We start from the raw sequence: 25,232 nt of genomic DNA on the forward strand, positions 1-25,232 counted from the left end.
ACTTTTAGTTTTTGCCTAAATATGAGCACCAGTTAAGGTCAGTCTTCTTTCACATATTCGGTGCATGTCCAATCTTGTTCCAAACAGCTTTAAAAAAAAAGTTTTGCAACCCCCAAAGCAATGTTAAAAAAAGACCCAAGAGGCACTGATTTTTAAAAAGACGAGACTTGTTTTTTTTTATTATTTATTTATAATCCTGAACCAAACTATACAAAGCAGTGGTCAAAAAGCAACCAAAACACAATAATAAAAAAAAAAATAGTTTTGCTTGAAGGACTGAAAGAACACCAGTTCCAGCATACAGTTCTGTTATAGATTGTTTTTTTTTATTCTGCACTTCCCATATAAAACACAATGATAAAACAAAACCCCCAAAACTGTACATAAGGATAGAAAGATACAATCCTTTTTAATGCATATGGAACAAAAGACCTTAAAGATTTAAAAAGGGGTTAATTAACATGTTAAGAGGGCGGGTGATGCGTTGACTAAGGAACCCCTCTCAGTGATATGAACCATCTGTTATGTTACCCGATCTGCCAAAGCGAGGGATTAACTGCTAGCAGCACAACCAGGTTAAACATTGTTTATTAGCCCCTGCTTAAAACTCATCTTTGGTCTTTAGTAGATCGGAAAAATGGCACCCATGAAAATGACAGAACCTTAGGCTTTCAGTTGCTTGTGTGTACATCCGCTGGTCAAATAACAGAGTAGAATGTGTGCTTGTTAAACGTGTGCTAAAATAAACATTGTTCCTTTTAATACAGGGTTCTAATGTTGGTCCTACACCAATAAATAAGGTCTTACAAAAGGGGATAGGGTCATGATGTTATGGACCTCAGTGCAATAAAAAGATCTTGTCGCGGCAAAAAGAAGGTCTGTGAAATATACAGAAAAGCACAAACTCTACTAGGTCAAAGTGACCATACAGACAGAGCTACTGAAGGGCGGAAAGAACTTTAGGCTTGGACTTCAGCCTCTGTGGAGTCGCCGTTCTCCTCTGTCTTCTGTTTCTTTGTTTTGACTGCCTCCTGAAAGCAGACATGCAAAGATCAGACGCCGTATAGATGATGGAAGCGTGTTGTGAAATGTGTCCGAAACCCGAACCCACCTCCTCTTCTGCTGGACGTTTCACAGGTTGGCCATCTGCCTCTTCTTCAGCACTGTTCTCTTCCTCCTCTGCTTCTCCTGCTGTTTAAAACCAAACATATTTTTTTAATAACGGGTTTCTGTACTAGTAAATTATGTAATGATGACAAAGGCGACGTCAGACTCACCCTCCTCCTCATCATCCCCACCCTCTTCGTCCTCATGGGTTTTCTCTTCCTTGTGTGACGCACCATTAGTCTAAAACAGAGAAAAAACTATGAATGAAACGGACACCAAATTTGTTATATCACCAGATGATTCGGGGATTTGCAAGCAATTTAAGTAATTAACGATAATTATGAAAATTTCCAAAGTGTATGGGAAGGTCGGTTATGTAAAAGCCATGTGCTGAGAACCATGTGCACAGCCTCGAAGCTGTCGTCTCATAAGATGCATCTGTGTCAGTCAATTTGAACCCTAAACAAAGAGCAGCATGACGAAAGAGGGGGAGGGGGCCCTCCAACACCTGCACGGCGAGCGGGTACTCGGGGACCAAAACACTAAGGCCTTCTGGGAAATACTCAGCGCTTACTGTTCCATTTCCATTGGCAGGTGCGTCTTCACTACCGTTTTCCTTTGCAGCCTCCGCTGCCTCCTCGACCACCTCCTTCTTCTCTTTCAAGTCCTGAAATGAAGCACAAGTTTATCGGTTAATAAACAATACAGCGTGTGATTATTTCATAGGTAGTAAAGGGGAAAGTTTGTTTCTTTGAGTTTCCTCCCCACCCAACACACACACACACACACACACACACACACACACACACACACACACACACACACACGAGCCACAGACCACACACACCAGCTGGCTGACTGCCTGTTAAAATACATTAAATGGCAAACCAACACCAGGGTCAAGAAAACCGCCAGGTTTCGGTTTTAAAAACACTTTTAGAAACTATGCAATCATTTAATTTTATTCCATAAATGTACAGTAGTACGAACATCATGTAGGCGTAATGGTCATCTTCTAATCTAATACGAAATTACGTTAGAACTGATGGAATATATAATCGGAACTATTCTTTAATGGGGAAACAAGTAAATCCGTTTTGTGTGTGTGTGTGTGTGTTCTTTCTCTGACACCTGCACCACAACAGATCTATTATACAGACGCCTTCATGAATTAAATCTATTGTGCCGACACACATGTCGAGGTCACTTGAGGTTATTTCGCGCCGTCTTGCCCACTGCCCCTTTTATTCCCGGCAGGAACCGTGCACGCGCATGCGCGCACACGCGCCGAGCTGGAAACAAAAGGAGGCAGAGCGCGCACGGGAGGCGATATTCCCGCCTATTCGAGCGGCGGAGACCAAGCGCCTTGACTTCAAACACACACACACACACACACACACAATCAAAGAAAGAAAAAAATGTCGCAGATGGTTCATCAATTCACTCCCTCCTCACCTTAACGTTAATGGGATATGATTACATCTGGGAATACATGTCGAATTCAGTCCTCATAGAGTTTCTTACGACTTATTTTTGAATGAAATGTGCGTAACGGTTGTCCATTAAACGTTAACCAGTAACGTTAATTTAAACACGACTCGAGGCGAGCTGTGAATAAACGAAAAGAAGAGATGCTACTATTCGAAAGATTCTTGTTTTAACGTTTCGTTTTCTCGTTAAGGATAACATTTATCGCTGATAACATCTCTCTTTCTCTCCTGGTTTAATTACCAGGTAATGTTAACGTTATGCTCAATTTCTTCAAATACACTTATTTTTAAGCGAACTTACCTTGGCGGTGACCTCAGGGGTGGTGGTCGTATCAACAGCGGTATCAGCCATGGTGGTTTATAGAGATGTTTTAAAGAAAAATGTCCGAGAAAGCGTTAAAAGTGGTGGGATGAGGTAGGACACGGTCGGACGGAGGAGGAAGAGTGAATCAAAACTGCCTGAACCTGAGAACTGAAAGGCGAGTCGAGAGCAGCGGCAATCTCACTGAATTCTGATTGGACAGGATCGTGGCGACGTAAATCCGTTCTTCGATTTGATTGGAGAAGCCACTGTCAATTGTATCATGAAATCCCGCCCCTCTAGTAATGCGCCCGTCTTGTCTTATTGGAGGAATATCTAATTTTACCTTTTACCCGGTCTTTTAAAAATACTGTTATGAAGGTCAGGCTTCATTCAAGCAATTCTAGTGACTTAAATATAAATATTTTTTTTTTTTGATTACTTATTTTGTTTCTCTTTGTGTAAATTTGAAGAAAATGCAAATTGATCTTCCAGTTAGTAAACAAAACAAAGCAATATGTAAAGTTACAAACCTAATATATATATATATATATATATATATATATATATATATATATATATTCTATATATATATAAATATACATATATATATACAGTACAGACCAAAAGTTTGGAAACATTACTATTTTTAATCTTTTTGAAAGAAGGTTCTTCTGCTCATCAAGCCTGCATTTATTTGATCAAAAATACAGAAAAAAACAGTAATATTGTGAAATGTTATTACAACTTAAAATAATAGTTTTCTATTTGAATATACTTTAAAAAAAAAAAAATTATTCCTGTGATGCAAACGCTGAATTTTCAGCATCATTACTCCAGCCTTCAGTGTCACATGTAAACATCCAGTCTATCACATGATCATTTAGAAATCATTCTAATATTCTGATTTATTATGAGTGTTGGAAACAGTTCTGCTGTCTAATATATTTGATGAATAAAAGGTTAAAAAGAACTGCATTTATTAAAAAAAAAATAATTTCTAATAATATATATTCTAATAATATATTTTCTTTACTATCACTTTTTTATCAATTTAACACATCCTTGCTGAATAAAAGTATTGATTTTATTTAAAAAAAAGAAAGAAAAACAATTACTGACCCCAAATTACTGACCAGTAGTGTATATTGCTATTACAAAATATTTATATTTTAAAAACATAGCTTCTTTGTTTTTTTTGTTTTTTTGTTTTTACTTTTTATTCATCAAAGTATCCTAAAAAAGTATCACATGTTCTGAAAAAAATATTAAGCAGCAGAACCGTTTCCAACTTTGATAATGAATCATCATATTAGAATGATTTTCTAAAGGATCATGTGATAATGATCCTAAAAATTCAGCTTTGCATCACAGAAATAAATGATAATTTAAAGTATAATACATTTAAAAACAATTATTTTAAATTGTAATAATATATCACAATATTAAAAAATTTTTCTGTATTTTTGATCAAATAAATTCAGGCTTGATGAGCAGAAGAAACTTCTTTCAAAAACATTAAAAATAGTAATGTTGCCAAACTTTTGGTCTGTACTGTATATATATATATATATATATATATATATATATATATATATATATATATATATATATATATATTAGGTTTGTAAGTTTATATATAATATTTAACTGTTTATATATAATATTTGCCACTATTTCCCATTCCTTTTGAAAACTACAAATCGTTCTCTATTTCCCTTGACCTTTTTTTTTTTTTTTTTTTTTGCCGTCTTCCCTTGATAACTGCTTTGTGTGGTTGGGACCTGCCTCCAAGCCTGCAGAGATGAATTTAAGCTTCTTAGGGGGCTTTGTTTACAGCCACAGTTTCATTAGCATGTTGTATTCAGAGGCCATTGTGTCCCAAATGGAGACACACACCAGGCAGCAGTTTCATTCATAACGAGAAGTCACACTACGATGCTAACATGACTATTCCACACCATCAAACATCTCAGCACAGATAACCAACTGATTTATAGCTTGAAAGATAAGACACACAGTCATTTTGTCTTCTCCATCACAGGAAGACTAGCCTACCTGTTGCACAAGGAACAGATTAAGGCTGCGGTTAATAACGTTCCATACTTCCCCTTTCAAGGGGTCAAACCCTGCCTCACATCTGTAATTCCTCAAAAGGAGAAAGTACTCTAAACTTTAAATAATATTTTTCTTACTAAACAATAGTTCTTTAGATATTTTTAGTCAGAAATGTCCATAGAGGTGGAACTTTTCCTCAGGATTTTCCTTTGCACACACAGAGATAAAGACCCCCGCTCTCATCAGATCTGCCATAACAAAGCCCACTTGGTGGTCACAGATGGTGTGGGCCTATGGTGTGCTCTGTGAGGGGTCAGTATGTAGTCTTCATTTTATCAGATGGAGTATTAAGCAGTACTAGACCATTGATTTAAACCTCAGCTTTGACTCATGTAAATGAGAAACTGAAAACAGTGATTTGCTGACTAAAGCTTTATTCAGACTAGTTTTCCATAAGGACCTCAGGTAAATTTGTGTTTTGCATATGTACTGTTTTTGTTTTCTTTGGTACAAACAATTTTGACAAAGTAGATACTATCAGGTGTACTGTAAAGAAATCTAACCCATACAGAGAGGAATATAACTTTTTGCTGATACATGAACATTTTTCTCATTTATTTAAAAATGTTCTTGTTGTGTACAGATCTTCTGACTGCATGCCCTGTTCACTTTCATTTTGGGTTTAGGCATTTCTGTGTATAATAATAGATTGTGGTTCACTTACTGCTGTCCTCCCACACTATTAAGGATCCAAAATGGGGTTTTCACAGAGATTCCACAGAGTCTTAAAAATAAACGTTATTCAGTTTTGAAAAATGCACCAACATCACTAAATGAGTTTGCAAAAACTATTCTTGTTTGCCACTGGTCAGAAAAAAACATGCTTCAAACTCATTGGCTGAGCAGATGTTGATGCTGAAGCAAAGCAGCAGTTCATGAAATGATAACATTAACAGCAATGCATCCCGTCAAAACAGTGCTTAAGAAGGAAAACACAAGACTTCATATTGACAGGTGGATGTCATTAGCCCCTGAGATGAAAGTGTTATATGCAATCTTAATTTGAGGAGGTCTTGTGTTCAGATTGGTTTGGAGTTTAGCAGTTTGGCAGATTGGGTGGAGACACGTCAGACTGACAGAAAATGTATTCAATCTCATGAAGCCCTTGTTTGCGCTTGGATGTAAACTCAGTGGAACAATTGCACATAGAGGCTCTTTCATTGGGGAAATGAAGACCATATGTAGCACACACCGAAACAGCAGTCTGCTGCTGGAAGCCCATGATGTGTCTGCCGTATAAATTCAGACAAGTAACAGACTTTTTTTTTTTTTTTTAAAGAAAACACTTCCTTGTCCAAGTATTACTCATTCGCTGCAACTGGAAAATGGGAGCAAATGGAGAGGAGAGACTCTTTGTTAGGTCATTTCCTGTCGTTTTTTTTTTTTTTCTTTTTTTCCTTCTAGTAGACCCACAGCCTGCCCACGAGCAAGATTTGTTTCCATGGATACTGGAACAATTCCAGTGATTGCCTGCTGGTTTTTAGTGTGCTCTTTGATGAAGGAAAGCCTTGGAATAACCAGAGATAGGAAGAAGAAGAAAAGATCCAACATGTTCCTCTAATCCTCACATTTTCTTTCATGCAGTAGCTACTCTTTCTTTTTTTCTTTCTTTCCAAACCTTTAGAGTTTCTTTATTCTGTTGAACACACAAGAAGATATTTTGAAAGAATGTCTGAAACCAAACACTCTCTGGTAGCCATTGACACCAATAGTATGGAAAGAATATATTGTAACTCAATGGCTATGGTACAAGGCAAAAATACTGTGGAAGTCAGTGGCTATGGCAATGATAAATGGCAGATTTTCAGTGTAACTGCAAATAAAAATCGGAGATGAAATCAAAATCCACAAAATTTACTGTCTTAAAAGGAGCTTCAGCTGACATCACAATTCCCTCTTACTTCTCAACCTCTTCAAAACCTTCTTACTTTTCACGATAAAATTGATTCCCAATGAATAAAATCACATCCTATCTACATTTGTACATTTGAATATCCCCTCTCAACTCAGAATTACATAAGATTTTGAAAAAAATAAATAAATGGGTTGTGAATGGCATTTTAATAGAGCTGATGCACTACTATCTTTAATATTCAAAGCTGCTATTTCCAGTTCCTCAGAAAGATTGTACAGGGATTAGTTGTAAGCAAATCATCAACTCTTATCGAGTCAGAGATGACATATATCACATATATCAAACTACAGGTTTCATAGTAACCTCAGATATGTGGTTATGAGACCTGTTGTCAAAAGTCTGCAACTTCCCCTTTGGTCAGTGAGGGAAGTAATTTGCAGTTGCACCTGAATTTATGAGACAAAAGTCTGCAACCTGACCCTTGGAATCTAAGGGCTTTAGGGGAGTTTAAGGAGGAGTTTGTCAAAGATCGGGGGTCAGAATTAGGGAAGAAAAGGTCACCATAATCGGAAAAATCTGAGGGAGGGCTTGGTGTTCCAACTGTGTGCTTTTGTCTTGAACAGTGGAAACCCTTAACACTGAAAATCAGCCACATATACACTGAAAAAAAAAATGGTGGAAATTGCTAGTAAATTTCACAATTACAAAGCAATGGGAAGTAACAAATTGAATTAAACAAATCATTTTGAAGTAGAAGACTGAAATAGTATTATCTTGTAAAACATACTAGAGTAACTAACTAAAAAAAAAAAAAAAAAAAAAAAATATATATATATATATATATATATATATATATATATATATATATATATATATATATATATATATATATATATATATATATATTTACATTGTAGAAAGCAACTACGAGTGTAGAAAAGCATTACAGCCAGTTTGAATCAACATATGAAGGAAATAAATATTTATTTATTTATTTATTTATTATTTTATTCCTCTTTTGTAAGTCACTTTCAATAAAAGCGTGTGCTGAATAACATTTATTTCTTCAAATAAAATCCTGTAAAATCTGCACAAATCAATTACAATCTGACATGGTTACATTTAACCTGCATATTTGTCCAAAAATCTATCATTTGCATCTCTCATTAAGGCTTTGTGTGCACACTGTAAAAATCCAGGGGCAGTCTTTTGTGTCCTCTATCAAGCACAGACTTTCTAATAGGGGATGATGCTGTGGAATGTGGCCAATTTGCCCCCCGTCCTGAATAGTGACGCTCAATGAATGAGGCATCCTGGGTACTCCAGTAAGTGTGTCCACTGCACTGGCAGTTAACATAACAAAGAATATGAGATGCAGATGAATGAATTACAGAGCAAGGGTAGTTCAAGTATTCAGCTTTGTTTAGCATTTTTAAAAGGCTGACCATAATAGCACAGCTCTTATCAACAACCTACATTTATGATTTATGCACAGGATGAATTACTTGCTTAAGTTTAATATTGTGGATTAGGCTGTTGTTTAAATGATTAAACCTACTGGAAAAATGATTTATGAAGGATCATGTGACACTGAAGACTGGAGTAATGATGCTGAAAATTCAGCTTTCATCACAGGAATAAATTGCATTTTATATTATATTGAAATAGAAAACAGTTATTTGAAATTGTATGAATTTTTCACAATATTATTATTTTTAATAAACATAGCCTTGGTGAGCATGAGAGTCTCCTTTTAAAAACATTATAAAAAATCTTAATTATTCCAAATGTTTGACTGATGCTATAAGCATAAGCATGATACTGAGCAACAATAATTGCTTACAGTGCAATAAAGTTCTACTGCATTACAGCGTACAGTCTGAGAGACTTGATTACTTGCTCCTATTTCTAGTGGAAATTTCCATTCTTTCAGGGAGGGTCTTCTAGAGAGTTCCCTCCCATAATTCCTCTTTACCTGTGATGATCACTTAGAGGCGGCTGTGTTTCACCCATATGCAGGAGGATGATCTCATCACCAAAGCCACTCCTCAGTAGACAGTTTTCCAACGGTCTGCAGGTCTTAGCAGGTTGTAGCCAAATGAAGTCGGTCTGACAACCAAGTCCTCGTGTTCCTACACGTGGATGCCTAGTATATGTTAAATTCCTAATGTTTTACAGTAATCCAGTTTCTGCGTTCCTCAATGTCATTGGATATTTTAACAGTTTAAGAAGTAACCAATCAGGTTTCATCCTCCCGGATCTGTATGGTAGCTTTCGTTTGCAGCAGATGATAATGCACAAGGGAATTAAACAAATGGCCAATAATCCAGATGGCAAATTTGCATTTCCCTCTTCAAGCTGCAGCTGACATTTTCCCAATGGATTTGATTTGGGACGGATGCAAATTCAAACACACTGCAAACTGCAAGATTTGCTCATTTGAAACATAGTTTTCCAGAGAAATACTGGCAGATCTGAAATGCAACCCACAAGAGCTGCCATGTACACATTAGTTTTACAGGACAAAGAAGTCTTTATACACAGCCAGAGCTGCTCAGAAGTTATTGCACAGTGTGCAACCATCACATACTACATACAATATCAAACCATTTCATCGCTCTAAGAAAAGTTATGTGATGTTATATGTTCAGCGTTATTTCAGTATTATTTATATATTTATTAGTATATACATTTTAAATTAGCTTCTTATTTTTACATTTTCAGTTTAATTTTAATTTTAGTTATATGCTTTTGCCATTTTAAGTATTGCTTTTAAACATTTCCCTATATAGTTTCAGTTCCAGTAATTGTATTTAAGTTTTAGTAATTGTATTACTTTAATATAAAACTTATTTATTTCATTAAGTTGCATTTCTAAAATATATTTTTCTTATTTTATGAAATGAAATCCATCTTTTTCATTCAGACGGGCATCATTGTCATCACTGTTTTTGAACGTCCAGCTGAAAACTATTTTTAAGACAGAGAACCAAGTTTATAAATAGCCACAAAAAAACTATTAAACAACCTATTTTGTTTCATGCCATTGCACTCCATCAATGAGGCTGAATTTGAGAACAAGTCTTATACAAACAGTCCTGAATAAACATGTCTGATTGGGTTCAGATGGACCTGAAACTGGTCGAATTAAACAGGTCTTTTAACCCTTTAATGCCTGAGATATCAAATAATAAAATGGAATAGTAGAACATTTAGAAAAATTCTAAAATGAAATGTGAAAAAGTTTGCATATGTGTTTTTGTTGTGTCATATTCGAAACATCAGGCTTTTATGGCTCATATAGTGAGAATATGGATCTCATACTATTCAGATGCCCGAAATAAATGCAATCTGAAAAAAATACAGAACACTAAATAACAAAAAATTAATAAAAAACACTTAACACAAAACATCTACAAATAAAACAGTATAGCAGATTACTTAAAATGATATAAATATCAGTTGTCACTCTATATCTCCCAATAATATAACATTTAAATGCTTAGTTTTGTGATCAAAGCTCTGTAGTTTCAAAACATATAATGCAATACAATACAATGTTGATTGGGAGATGAACAAATAAACATATCTCAAAAGGCTGATGTATCACATTACTCACATTTATTTTTCTTAAAAAAAAAAAAAAAAAAAAAAAAAAATAAAATATATATATATATATATATATATATATATATATATATATATATATATGGATAATCAAGTAAACCTAAGCTGCTTCAATCCAGCAAGTGCTCATCTTGAAATATTACTAGCAATATTAAAGTTATTATTATGTTTACGTCATAAAATATAATCTTCAATAAAGATTTCACAGCAAAAATAAAATGTGTACAACAACTTAAAGTGGGACATTTTCATAATTATATTAAAAGGCCTTTTACTTGCTAAAAAGTATAAACGACCAATCTGCTAAGAGAGGAAGCCCATTTCCAGTACTGAATAAAAAATAAAAAAAGGAAATTGCAACTTTTTATATGAACTCGCTATTGCGAGTTATAAAGTCAGAATTGTGAGATAAAAAGTCGCAATTACCTTTTTTTTTTACATTTTTTATTTTTTTTTTATTCAGTGGTGTCAACAAGCTTCCATGTGAAACAGATTGTGTATAGCTTTGTCAGCAAAATTTTGAGCTTGTTGACCTTGTGTATCAAATATGATAGAGTAGGGTTAAAGTCTGATTAATCCACTAGTCTTCAATGCAAGACTTTTATCATCAACCAAATCATCATCACGATTTAGTAAACCATTCATGTTTTGAGCACAAACTGCAGGATTAGTTACACATCAAAGTTTTTAATAGTACCTTGAGTGTTTAGTGCAAGCGCTACTAAAGTAAGTACTGTCGCTCTGCAGGCAGTGCAAGCAGAGAAGCAGCTAAAGTTGATGTGAGGGGGTTTATGTGTCTGTTTTAGGCCACACTGACCTCAGCCCCTTTGTGAGGCTCCAACAAAGAACCATCTGCAGGGCAAGCCAAGCTGAGACAAGAGACAGAAACATGGAGGACTGACTGGGGGAGGGACGGCAGTTCGAGAAAGATGCAGAAACAGGGACAGAGAGGAACAAAGACAGATGGGAAAGAGAGGAACAGGAACGGTGGGCTTCTTCTGCAGAGAACTTAGATCTGTAAATATGCAATGAGGTAATTTTGCGGTCACTAGTAAACCATGCTTTCTCAAATAAGGGCACAGAACGAAACCCTGCACACGGTCAAGAAAATGGAGGGCTCCTGTAATCTTTTGCAAACATACTTCCTTACAGGCCTGGATGAAAGTAATTAGAGCTCACAGGGGCTGTATTCTGGTTAACCATTTCATGACTGGTTTCTACAGCCACTCTGGCAGATGAACTCCTGGTTGTCCAGTCTCGGAAGAATCCACCAACTCTGAGAAGTTTGTAAAGGCCTGAGCTCACAACTGTACTTATACAACTTATATTTAACAGCTGCTCCTGCATTTGTAATGCAAAGCAGAAGTGAAAATCAAGAAGTCAGGAGATGCATAGCACTGTTTTAAAGGTCTAATCAACAAGATGTTTGAATTCTGAATACAGTTTCAAGCACATTACCTACTCCAATAAAGAAAGAAAGAGCTCAGAACTTGAGGCTGAATCTCTTGAGAACATGTCTAGGTCACATCTCAAGATGGAGAACTATGTATAAAAAGATTTCTCATGATATTTGCATGCTGTAATGCATTCCCATTTTTCTCAATAGCAATGATCTCATAATACAGTGAGAATTACTCGAAAGGCCTGTTCACACCAAGGATAAACTATTTATAATAATCATTCTAATTTTAGGAGAATAGTGAAGTCCACACCACAAATATAATGATAATGAAACAGAGGAACAATATGATTGGAATTACTTTCAGAATGGTTTTTGTTCCAGCTGATGAATGATAAAAACATTGACAGCCAATCAGAATCCATCCTGCTAAAAGCTGGAGCATTTAAAGTGGCAGATGACAAAACTGAAGCATGCACTGATAATTCAAGCAGAACATTATTGTGATTTGATGTGGATGCTAATATAGGTATTGAAATAGTTATCTTTAAAGTTATCAATAATACAGCAGTTGTAAAGTATAAATACTGTACTGGTCTTATTTTAACATTAAATCAATGAGAAAATGTCCTTTGTTATCATGAAAAAAAAGCTAAAAATAGAAGGTCCTAAAAGTAATTGTCATTTTCTTTAAAAAAATTTTTTTTATAAATATTTAATAAATATTTTTTCTTCCTTTCTTTTTTTTTTGTAAGTGTGAAAAATCATAAAAATTGAAACAGTCCTAAACATAACCTTTATTTAAAAACAAAAAAAGATAAATATTAAAATAAATATTTTCAAAATAAATTTCTCTCTCTCTCTCTCTCTCTCTCTCTCTTGCTCTCAGTTTTTGATGAAATTATGATCCAAACATGCTTGAACTGGGTTTTACCTTATTCGTTGATATTATGCATGCAAATATATTTTCCAAACTCAAAGCATACAAGACAAATCACGTATAATCGTATAAAAACATGCTGCTGTATACATCTTGGAATCATATCACAACTAGACACTTAAATGATGGTATAGCCATGTAAGTCAGTGCAAATATTTTATACAAAATAAAAGTGCTTATTTACTAGATTAACAGATATTAGTGATGAACAGCCGTGTAACATGACAAACAGATGCAGATGGATCACCTAGCAACAGCAGCCTTGGTTCTCACCAGTCGCCTGTGACTGTTACCACCATCTAGTGGCACACATAGTGATGTGATTGATAGTAAATTTATGCCATATTCACAACTAAACATATGTTAAACCTGTTCCTTTCAAACTTGTTAACCCATTTAATGTATGTTTCTCCTTATAGGACCTTAAAACCAACAGGAAGTCCCTCATATCTCTGATGAGATCATGCAAATTAATCAACAGAGCATGTATGTATGGTGACAGATGAAAATTATTCTATGGCTTTGTTCAAATATGATTTGTGTGGCTTCATCACGTGTGTAAAACTGTGCATGAATGTCAGCATTAGCATTAGCACTTTGGTCTGAGTGGGAGAAATGTGATTACACTGTATGTAAAATGTGTCTTCCACATATTTTATTGTGATTATGTTTACTCTAATTATGGGTATAACCACATTAGCATAATTACAGTGTTCTGTTTAATGAGTATACTGCCTGAATCACATTGTAAGGGGGCATGTAATGTTTTAGCAGTTCTAGATTTAAAATCAGAACTGGGTGCAGAATCAAACAGGTTTTTTTTTTTTTTTTTTTTTTTTTTTTTTTACAACTAGAATCAAAAACTCAACACACGTTCAAAAACATACAAAGCTCCTGATTGGACAGGTTAATGAAAGATCTCAGGTTGCACAGTAAGAATCGGGGGAGGGCCTCTGCGAACACATTTTGTGGATCGAAGAAAATACTTGGAATAAAGCCAAGAAAAATAAACAGAGAGAGAGAGAGAGAGAGAGAGAGAGAGAGAGACAGAGAGAGAGAGAGAGAGAGAGAGAGAGAGAGAGAGAGAGAGAGAGAGAGAGAGAGAGAGAGAGACCTAATAAAGAAGTAAAGAGAGTACAGTGTATTATCAGAACGCAGCCTTCAGGAACATACCACAAGGAAGTCACCTACAACTGCACCCTCAAAAAATACAGCTTTCCATTTTAAAATACATAGACATAAACCATTAAAATACAGAATTAAAACGTAAAAACCTGGAGTCTACAGTCTCATGGTGTTTATAGGGGTGGATTTCAAATTTAAATCTTACATTTGTTTCCTGCATCTTTTTGTATGTCCATAATAGTTCGAAAACATACTTGCAAATGTTTATTTTTTTTTTTTTTTTGCTTGGGCCAGTAAGCAACCACTCAGAACCCCATAGTAATGGCACAGAAATTTACTAAAAACAGTCAGAAGATCTTAGCATCTGCAAAAAAAAAAAAAAAAAAAAAATAAAAAAAAAATTCCCCTAGCAGCCACTCATAACTCCCTCGTAACAGCATAGCAATGGACTGCTTAGCATCTGCAAAACAATGCCCTAGCGACTACTCAGAACCCCCTAGTTACGGCATAAAAACATTAATAACAGACTAAAAACAGTCCGAAGAGCTTAGAATCTGCAAAAGATTGCCCTAGAAACCCATCAGAACTGCCTAGCAACACACAGCAATGCATTAAAACCCATCCCGAAAAACTTAGAATCTGCACAGCAGCCCCCTAGCAACATGATAGCAATGCACTAAAACACACAGAAGAGCCATCTACATAACAACACCCCTAGCAATGGCATATCACTGCATTATAAACCATTTAGAAGAGCTTAGCATCTGCATAACAATCCTCTAACTGTATAGCGACACACTAAAATTCACTCAGAAGAGCTTAGCAACATCTTAGAAACAGACTAACAATCTCTCAGAATCTACTAATGGCACAGCACAGCACTGCACTGCAAAATAAATAAATAAATAAACACATATAGAGGAGCCTAGATTCTGTAAAATCACTCAGAACAGCTTAATAACACACTAGCAATATCTAATTTTTTCCTCCTTTACATCTCATAATTCTGACTTTATAATTTTCAACTGCAAGTTCATATCTCGCAAGTGTGAGAAAAAAACATCAGAATTGTGAGATTAAAAAGTCGCAGTTACCTTTTTTTATTTTTAATTTAGTGGCGGAAATGGGCCTAGATAAGAAGCACCTGCAGCCAGACGTGGATGAAAAACGTTTGATAAAAACATTGAGTGTGTGAGTGACCGAACAGGATGTGTTTCTGAGGGCTGGAGAGTGTGCTGACAAAACCGCAGGATATGGGACAGTTTGGGTGCTGAAGATAACAGTGAATGAATATGTCTGGTGTGTTTGTGCCAACCTTTTATATGTCGATAAAAAAGTGCACACAGTTTGAAAGCAATAAGCCAGTAAGACAATTAGGAAATCACATATGAACATGCAAAACAAACATGTGACTACCAGTCAAGGCTGCATATAGTTGATCATAAATACAGTAAAAATTGTGAAATATTATTACAAATTAAAATAACTGTTTTGTATTTGAATATATTTAAAAAATAATTTATTCCTGTGATGCAAAGCTGAATTTTCAGCATCATCCAGTCTTCAGTGTCACATGATCCTTTAGAAATCATTCTAATATGCTGATTTATTATTATCAATTATTACTCATGCTCAATCAGTTATAATGGCTAATAATTATTATCAATGTTAAAAAGTTTTTGCTGCTTAATATTTTTGTGGAATACTTCTTTGGTGAATAGAAAGTTCAATGAAAAGCATGAAATAGATATCCTTTGTAACATTATACATGTCTTTACTGTCACTTTAGATCAATTTAATGCGGCCTTGCGAAATAAAAGTGTTAGTTTCTTTGTTTAGTCAATAAACTAAACCTAAATCAGTAATGTTTGTATTTGCAGACCCGGATTCAAAATAATAAATGGAGGCTCACATTCTAGTTTTTAAAACAAACAAAAACACAGAAAGACGTAGAGGAAGGAACCTAATGCATCATGGGAAGAAAAACGAGCAGAGGAAGGATGAGATAAGACGAAGTGATGGTAAAAAGCTAAAAAGTTCTAGTAGTCACCGGTTTTCTTTGTGTCAGTGTGATTTCTGATTGGCTGACCTTTTTTGGCAGTGTGGGCGGTCCTTGTGAGTGGGTGAGACCTAGCCGTTGTTGTAGTATGAGGAAATGAGCTTTGTGTTGTCATGGTAACCGGGTGGGCCGTGTGCACAAAACATTTTGCAGCAAATGGAGGGGGTTAAAAAGGGGTCGAATTTCAAAGCACCTAAACTTCCATCTTGAGCTGCGTCTGATGCATCATCTCGGTGCGTTTTTCATGCACAGAATGTGTATCCAGAGCGGCCCCGGCATCAAAAGAGACGCAAACCCTTCAAGGGTTAAGATTCCTTTTTATCCACCGTCAGATTGTCAATATAAAACAGAATATTTAATAGACACTGAGCACAGAAAAAAATATGCATAATTAAATAATAACCATTTTGTGATGGCCAATGCATCTTCATACTCTCCAGCATACTGTGTGCTTGTAAAATTAAATATTTCATTTTAAAATTAAGAATGATACATTCTTAAATACATAGCCTATTAAAAATGTGTGTTTTTTTTTTTTTTTTATTAAAGACTATGTATCAGATATATTTTCTGTCTTTGATGCTGATTGGTCAGTTGCATTCCATTTTAATTAAGTACTTAAAATAGTACCTATATTTGTGTCTTTAACATCTCATGTAGAAATGGTTGTATAAATGCAATGAATCATTCATGGCCATGCTGCATTGTGAATATATTCTCAGTTTAAAGGACTCTTCTAACTGTTGTCTCTCAAGTGCCTTCTTGCTAAAATAATGCACAACTGGTCAAAATATAGCAACTGAGATACATAGCCTAGTCTCCAAAACAGGTTTGCTAAAATGAGCTGATAAAAAAAAAAAAGTTAAAAACACAGTATTTGAAAATTGCTGTTTTGACAAACTTTTATTGCTGTCACTCTGAAGCAGAACTGTCCTTAACAGAAAGAACAAAGAAAACAAATAACTGTGGTACTGAGAAAAAATAAATAAATGTAAATGATATTTGATATTATATGAAGGCATTGTGGGAATTCTGTGTCATTAACATGGCTAAATGCTTCCCTCTTCTGTTTGCTGTTAGGAACTTCTGAAATGACATTCTGTCATAATTTACTCACCCTTCCAAGGCAGCATTTCTCGTTTTCATTTTCCATTAGTTTAAATGATGTTCGAGTTGTCATACTTTCAGCACATAGATTAATCTTGCTCAATTAGAAAAAAAAAGAAAAAGAAAACAACCTTCTTACTCTGCCCTGATAAAAGTGGGCGAAAAAGATTACATTTTCAGTGAGAAAGATGACAGTGGGTGTACTTTTTGTAGACATGTCTCATCTGAACACAAACAACTGGTTGCATAAGAACATTAATCTGCATTAATTCACATATTTAAGTTTTCTGATTCTTTCGGACAGTTTCAATGAAGTGGTTCAATTAATTCACTAGTTCGTTTACATAATTATTGATTATTATTACTATTATTATAGCACTCGATGTAAAATGTGTATGTTTTACATGTCAAAATCATATAAAGTGAATAAACTTGTCTTCGTCGGCTAACAGTTTTAAATAAACAATACGAACCCATAAAACGTTAATTTAGCCCCTTCATGACTGCTCGGTTCACGTGACTCGGTCAGTTCAGTGACTGCTGGGGGAACTGGAGTACTGAATGAGTTCATCATAGGATCACATACGCCAGTATTTTGGCTAATTTCGAGTCCGAGTGATGTTAGGTGTTCATTTTCTTGCACAGGCCGATCATTTCGCTTCATAAGAACTCAGTACATCGTCAGGTATTAATTTTGTGTTCCTTGATATGCTTTTTTTATTCTCAAAATCTGGCTAACAACAGTTTTAATTATGAGTAGACTCATAAACACAAAACACAAGAGACAGACAACAAACTTCACAGTCACTTAGTCCTATGATTTGTAAAAGTAAGCTTTACAGCAACCTATCTAGTAAACTCTACAAAACCTATATGGTTGCATTCGTTTTTACATTAAAAAAAAGGTGTAAATACGGGTACATTATCATTACACAACTAATATGAAGTAGTCTAAATATGTAGAGTACAAGTAAAACATTTCACATTAAGTATGGTACATTAAACGTTTAATTCATTGCAATTTTAAATAATTCACACAAGAAAAAAAATAGCTGAATTTTTTTTTTACAATAATTGTAATTTTAAATTTTAATATTTTGCTATCTCTTTTATTAGCATGTGACATTTTTGGATTATTGTATGAAATGTCTGCTATAAATTAATTAATTTAGCTATATAATATATAATTTATGCCATATAAAATATATATGCTATAAAATAATGAATTTATATATATGTATGTATGTATGTATGTGTGTATTAAAGCTTGAAGTAATATGAGATACATTTTTTTTGGAGTAACTTAATAGTAGGCTATTTATTTTTAAATAATTATTAATTATTAAATGATAATTTAGCAATTGCTTCTAGCTTTCTTCAGGTGGTGTTGGTGGGACCCCTTCTATAAATGTACGAAAGTGATCATCTGTGTTAAGTTCTGGGTGTTTGACCAACAGCTGGCATTTAGGGAAGAAATAGGCCACTACCAACCCTATATTACTGAGTAAACTGACTCCTACTTGAGCGATTGACTTATCTTTATCATTTAGACTTGTGTAGATGGGGATGAACATCACCCACAATACACAGTAACTCAAGGTGGAGATGGTGATGTCTCTGGCCAAGTTGTAATGTCCAGGCGGCTTTAGAGCCATGAAGGTGGCCATGAATGACACCAGTGCCAGCAGGACATTGAAACCAAGCATCAAGCCGAAGTTTAACATGGGCTCCACTGGACAACGCAAAAAGGCTTTCACGTAGGTCACCTCCAAACTGGCGACGTATTGGGTCAGAGAGGGAGCCTCTTGGGCGTACCAACCGCACAGTCCTGCTTGGACCCCGCAACATCCCAGAATCACAAACAAGCTTCCTCGTCCTCGTATGTTCTCCAGGTGATCAGAAGACTTTTCAGGGAATTCTGTGATGCACACAATCTGGTAAGTAAAAAAAAGACAGTGGATATCATTTTTAATTCAAATTGATAAAAGTTCATTAAAAAAAAATTATAATCTAATGCTTTTTTAAGGTTTTTTTTACTACAGTGTAATTAGTCCTGAGTATTATTAATTAACAACATGTACTTACTGTAGGGCTAGTACTGGGCCTCACATATGGCATGCAGAAAAAATATACAGTATACATCATGGCCACAAATGAAGAATGTGTTCCCATGATATGTTTATGCGTGGGCACGATTTCCAAACTCGTTCTCTCGTTTAAGTGAAATTAAAACAAGGGAACAAATTAGTAAATCATGGCCAACATTTACTAAATTAGGAGAGTAATTTGTAGATCATGGCCATGATTTAAATAAAACGAGGGAATGAATTAGTAAACCTTCCGTGAATCAACAAATGTGACCCTGGATCACAAAAGCAGTCTTAAGTCTCTGGGGTATATTTGTAGCAATAGCCAAAAATACATTGTATGGCTCAGAATAATAGATTTTTCTTTTATGCCAAAAATCATTAGGATATAAAGTAAAGATCATGTTCCGTGAAGATATTTTGTAAATTTCCTACTTTAAATATATTAAAACTTAATTTTTGTTTAGTAATATGCATTGTTAAGAATTCATTTGGACAATTTTAAAGGTGATTTTCTCAGTATTTAGATTTGTTTGCACCCTCATATTCCAGTTGTATCTCGGTCAAATATAGTCATATCTTAACAAACCATACACCAATGGAAAGCTTATTTTTTCAGCTTTCAGATGATGTATAAATTTCAGTTTTGGAAAATTGACCCTCATGGGTTCCTCATTTGTGGTCCAGGGTCCCAAATTGTGGGAATGAGTTCTTAATTTGGGGCCATGATCATTTTTTTTTCTCAGCAAAAAATAAAATAAATACAAAAATAAAATAATAAATACTATATACTGTTCACACTTTTATCTTCATAATGTTTGTCTAATAAATTATTGTTGCAAAAATTAAAACACGCATTGATGCTTTTTAGGATCACCTGAATGGAAATGGTCAGAATGACTGAGAGGGCCACAGTGGGAAAAAAAGCATTTAGTGGCTCCTGCAGACGGCACACGATGTCTCCTGGCTGACCCAGGAACAGCACCAGGCTTAGACATGTTCCCGCTAGGCTCAATAGCATAAGACCACTCAGTGGTCCACCTGCAGTTTTCACCAGTGGAGTTCCTCTGTGCTTGAAAAATAGAGCTCCTACCCATACATGTGATGCTAGAACTAAAATTCCTCCCAGAATGAGTCCAATTGACTCATAGTTGCTCCAGTCCAGGTAAGTATAGATGGGATACACGCAGCTTGTGCTTCGAAGGGTGGACCACTGGCCAGCAGGACATGATTTACACTGGATGTCATCTCAATCAAAAGAGAAGATAGATAAATGTTAGCCAACATCAAACCAAAAAGCTCTTAAATGCATACATTTCCATTTGCTACGGTGTCACAGGAGTGTTAGATAAAGCAGTTATGGTCAGTGCCGATAGTTAGAGCCTTATTAGTATTGTTTAGAATGACTTGAAAACCTAGGTTGGTGTAATGGCGGACCTGAGCTGTTCAGGAACGTTCCCTCCTTGCAGTCAATACAGTCGAAACAGCAAGAGTGGAAGCCTTTAACTCTGCGCACCTGTCCTATCCCACAGTCTGAGGAGCAAGTGGACAGTGGCACCTGTCACAGAGATCATTTGTTAAGAGGTGCTGGCTCCTGGATGCACTAGTCACATGTTTAGACACACCTACCCATTCTCTGTTATTAATAATTTATGTATTTTAGAATAGTGAAAAAAAAAATCACAATTTTTGTTTTTTTAAAGAAATTCATTAGCGTTATTTATATTTATCTTCCAAACTCATTTCAAATCTTTAAATTAAAGGGACAGTTCATCCAAAAATGAAAATTTTGTCATCATTTACATACCCTCACGTTGTTCTAAACCTGTGAGTTTCTTTCTTCTGTTGAAGATGTTTTGAAGAATGTGGTTACCTACATTCTTCAAAAATCTTTTGTGTTCAGCAGGAGAAAATAATTACAGAATTTTCATGTTTGGGTGACTATTAAAGGCTTTTTAAGATTATGAGAAAGTGTGTCAGAAACTATTGGCTGGTAGAAAACAAGGTTATATGATGCACTTCAAATGAAAATAGATAACATTTATAAATATTAACAAATTTATAATTAATGATTAATTAATAGCATAAAAAAATAGCATTTCAAGTGCAAACAGTGTTAATGTTCCATTCATACCTTTCCGTTTTTCATGTGCCACTTTATGTTGTTTTTATTAATTTTGAGGTTCTGATAAAAGAATCCAATTATGTCGAATTGCACAGTGGTGTCGCTAAAGTTCCATTGCATAACATCATATCCAAAATTTGGATTACCCTCTTTATCAAACTTAAAATTGACCCCCTCAAGATCTACAGAAACCTTTTGGAGACTCTGTAGCAGCTGTAGAAAGAACCATAGATCTTTTATTAGTACACTCTTAATCTTCTAGGATAAAACAAGCAGATTTACAGAAATTATAGATTGTGTGTGATTACCTGCCATGGATAAACATTGTCAATCCTGGGATTTAGAGCACAGTGGGTGGCATTGCATCCCAGCAAGTTATGCAGTGCATGTGCAACACAGTAGATGGCAGTATACACACTGAAAGCTGACCGCTGCACAAGTTTTATCTGTACCATGCTCACGTTGGCTTGGCTTAGGTAGCTGCATCTTGGGCAAGGGTTGTCCAGAGGAGAGATTTCTGCATCTGGCTGCTGGGGGATTTGCATCTCCTCCATTTTGGTGAAGAGCTCATAGATATAAGGAGTGAATAAGTGAAGAGGTCTTGTGATGTCTGCAAACGCCAGCACTGTTCCTATTGAATTGATCCCAGGCAGGGTGGCTACATCATCACTCAGAGCCCATGCTGTGCTTGCCACCCAAACGCCTGTCATGTTTCGTTTGATTACCTGATCAGGTAGTCATCACAAAAGCATTTAGAATCACCAAACCTGTAGACTTATGAATATAAAGCAGTGACTGAAGAATTGAGGAACATATGCACACACACAAACACACACACACACACACACACACACACACACACACACACACACACACACACACACACACACACACACACACACACACACACACACACACACACACACACACACACACACACACACACACATATATATACCATTTCCACTCTTTTTGAGCCTTAAATTTAAACAGGCTGGTTTTGCTGCTTTGACTTTAAGGGACTTTAAGAGATTATGTTTTTGCATTCCAGTGTGCTGCTTTTCTACTGTTTTTCTATTTAAACGTGCTAAATGGACATCTTTGATCATTGCTCTTGTGTCTTCTATCTCACATCTTTTGCAGCATCTTAAGCATCACGGCATTCAAAAAAAGTGGTTCTCAAGTTAGTTAAACTTTTAAAAAGCATGTCTTGAGACCTTGTGTTTTTAAATTTTTCCCATTCCACTGACCTGCATCTCACCTTCATAAAAAAAAAAAAAAAAAAAAAAAAACATATTCTGTTTGGACAACCACTAAATGTAGATGAGGAACATTACAAGCAAATTGTCATATGAGTGAACAAAATTCATAGTGCAAAATGCCAATTTGTTTACGGTTGTACTGTAGATTTGGTAAGTGATTTGTATTCAGTTTTTCTTGAAAGATGTGGTGATCTCAGATTGGGTAGAGGTTGGCGTTCTCGTTCCACCAAAGAGGGAGAGAAACTTTGAACCTCTTTGTGAATTGCTAGAAATAACGAAGCCTTCGTTAAACTGAGGCCAGCAGTTGTTATGGGGTGTTGTGACATCCCAGCCTAGGCTGTGCGTGTGCTTGTGGTTTGTGTTTTTAGGTGCTGCCTGGATGGGGTGTGGCTAGCACACCTGACACTTGTTGGTCGCAGAGTTAAATGTCCCTGGCATTGATGGTGCGGAGAGCGTTTTTTTGTGTGTTTTTTTTTCTCAATTCTGAATCTACAGTATTATTTCACAGTATTTTTTGCTTAAAAAGACATTTTATTTTTTTCATAATATGACCCATTTAAAATTGCATAAAGCTTTTTACCTCTATGAAGAAGTCTCTGGCTGGCTTGGGGAGAGAGAAGACCACCACCACTCCCACTTTGGCGTCCACAATACGATTGAGAATCTCTTTCACCGCTTGCTCTGGATCGCTGTATACAGGAATCAAACCCTGATATGCCACACAGATGGACTCCTCATTGGCCATACTGGAGAACTGCTCCTGACCCTTCTGTCCGTATTCATCATCACTACCTACTACCGAAACCCAGTTCCACTCAAACTTTTTCAGAAGCTGCACCATGGCCACAACCTGCCAGCGATCACTAGGGACTGTGCGCATGAAGGACGGGAAGGTCTCTTTGTCACTGAACACGTCGCTGGTGGCACCATAGCTAATCTAAAAATGTGCAATTAGAGAAATTCAAAAACAAGAGGAACGTCTTACTAGTTAAGAGGCAAGTCGTATTATTGCAGAAATTTGCTGAAACAATTTAAATAAAATATAAAAATAAATAAGTATTTAGCTTACAAATACAATCCTTTAAACAATCCTTTTGCACCCTTTAAATCTAACACTTCATGTCAACTCACCAGTGGCATAGAGAAAAATCCAATCAGCTTTCCAATAACTGGGACCAACTCGGAGTTGTTTGGTCCTATGACAGCTATAACACGAGGCTTGTAGTCGGTGTAGTTACAGGCAATATCCAATTCTTCTGTTGATTCCTTTGTGAGAAGCTGGAGGACGGGCCTCATGACAACGGCTGGTTGCATGCAGGTGTCGTAACTCTCAAATCCCAGTGTGATTCCCGGGAGAAGATTCTCTTTAGAATTGATTTCGTCCAAAGAGAACTTCATCGCCAATGCAAGAGACAGACCATATGTGCTTACACTGCCAAAACAGAAGGATAAAAAAGTGATTTTAGGAGGAAAGCATTTTCAGATTCCTAGACTATGGGGCTTCCTTCAAGATTTTACCTGTTGCACTCAAGGTCGTCAGGCTTCACCCGTTTGCTCAGATCACTGGTCAGTTTGTTAATGGGGAAAAGTCCTCCTATCAGAATATCTCCAGGGGATTTAAAAAGACTTGTTGAGATGTTCTTGAACCATGATGGGTTTTCGCTGAATCCAGACCCCAGAAGGCCACAGAGCCACAGAAGTGTCCACTCCTTAGCCATCCTGGAGGGTGAACAATCCAGGATGCGTGAAGAAGCATATATCATGGAAATGAATAAATAAAAGTGAAATAGATGGACTGACCTTAGTGGAAGTAGTGCTTAGGCTCTTCTTGTTTAGATGTGTCGTGATTCCCTCAGTAGCGAGTGATTATGATGGTTTGACGGTCAATTGATGACACGTAAATGAGTGAAACGCCCAACCCCACGCTTCTGTGATCAGCTTAATGTGCTTTGAATGTAAATTAGGGGTCTACATCAAGTTTCATTCCGGCTTCACCTGGATATGTTCTGGTCTCTCATCAATGTTCAAGAAAGTTCTAAATGACGCTGATTATTCACAGAGTATTTTGTTAATTGTGGATCTGTCCCACTTTTGGAGCAAAGCTGTTTTCCAGCAAAGGTCGGATGACTTTTTATGCCTTGGGTATTAAGTTATTCTTTTGTACATAAAATATTGGAGTCAAAGAAAAATGTTATTGTTCTTAAACAGGGTGTTATTCCTCAGTCACAGTACTTGTTCAGAAACACTTTGTGACAGAACACAAGCACAGAAAAGAGATCTGGTTCAAAATATTTGTCTGGAAAAATATGAGTGTTGAATAAACGATGGAAATGTGGCAGTTTGCACAATGCATTTGTACAGAAATTGTAGGAATTTCCATAGGATTTGTTTGTGGCTTTGGTTCAAAGTGCTTCATGATGGATGCTGGCCCATGTATGAATGATTCGAATTAAACACTGAATGGACCTTTGGCACATATATACACAGCAAGAACTAAAGAAATATTTATGTAAGTTTTCAAATGACTTAATATCTTAATAGCCCATTTTATTATTTTTTTTAATGAACGTTTTTAAGATTAATTTTAAACACTGACCAGAAATGTAGAATTGATTTTATGACCTAAGACT

The 25,232-nt window shown here is 35.8% G+C and overlaps 2 protein-coding genes across 2 annotated transcripts; both read right to left on the bottom strand.

Annotated features, from left to right (window-relative positions):
* Nucleotides 1-304: 304 nt before the first annotated feature.
* On the bottom strand, nucleotides 305-3,081 carry si:ch211-222l21.1 (prothymosin alpha). The gene is made up of 5 exons (XM_019112224.2): nucleotides 2,899-3,081; nucleotides 1,682-1,774; nucleotides 1,278-1,347; nucleotides 1,112-1,191; nucleotides 305-1,031 (listed from the first exon to the last, which is right to left on the bottom strand). Exons 1-5 carry the CDS (start codon nucleotides 2,947-2,949, stop codon nucleotides 960-962), a joined length of 366 nt encoding a protein of 121 aa, XP_018967769.1. The 5' UTR covers nucleotides 2,950-3,081; the 3' UTR covers nucleotides 305-959.
* Nucleotides 3,082-18,386: 15,305 nt separating this feature from the next.
* On the bottom strand, nucleotides 18,387-24,471 carry LOC109098685 (taste receptor type 1 member 3). Its single transcript, XM_019112250.2, has 9 exons — nucleotides 24,403-24,471; nucleotides 24,121-24,321; nucleotides 23,734-24,034; nucleotides 23,183-23,539; nucleotides 21,649-22,065; nucleotides 21,350-21,553; nucleotides 20,653-20,773; nucleotides 20,093-20,463; nucleotides 18,387-19,062 (listed from the first exon to the last, which is right to left on the bottom strand). The coding sequence occupies exons 2-9, from the start codon at nucleotides 24,318-24,320 to the stop codon at nucleotides 18,496-18,498; spliced, it is 2,538 nt and encodes an 845-aa protein (XP_018967795.2). The 5' UTR covers nucleotide 24,321; nucleotides 24,403-24,471; the 3' UTR covers nucleotides 18,387-18,495.
* Nucleotides 24,472-25,232: the final 761 nt, after the last annotated feature.

This window comes from Cyprinus carpio, chromosome A11 (genome assembly GCF_018340385.1).
Source record: "Cyprinus carpio isolate SPL01 chromosome A11, ASM1834038v1, whole genome shotgun sequence".
Classification (NCBI taxonomy): domain Eukaryota; kingdom Metazoa; phylum Chordata; class Actinopteri; order Cypriniformes; family Cyprinidae; genus Cyprinus; species Cyprinus carpio.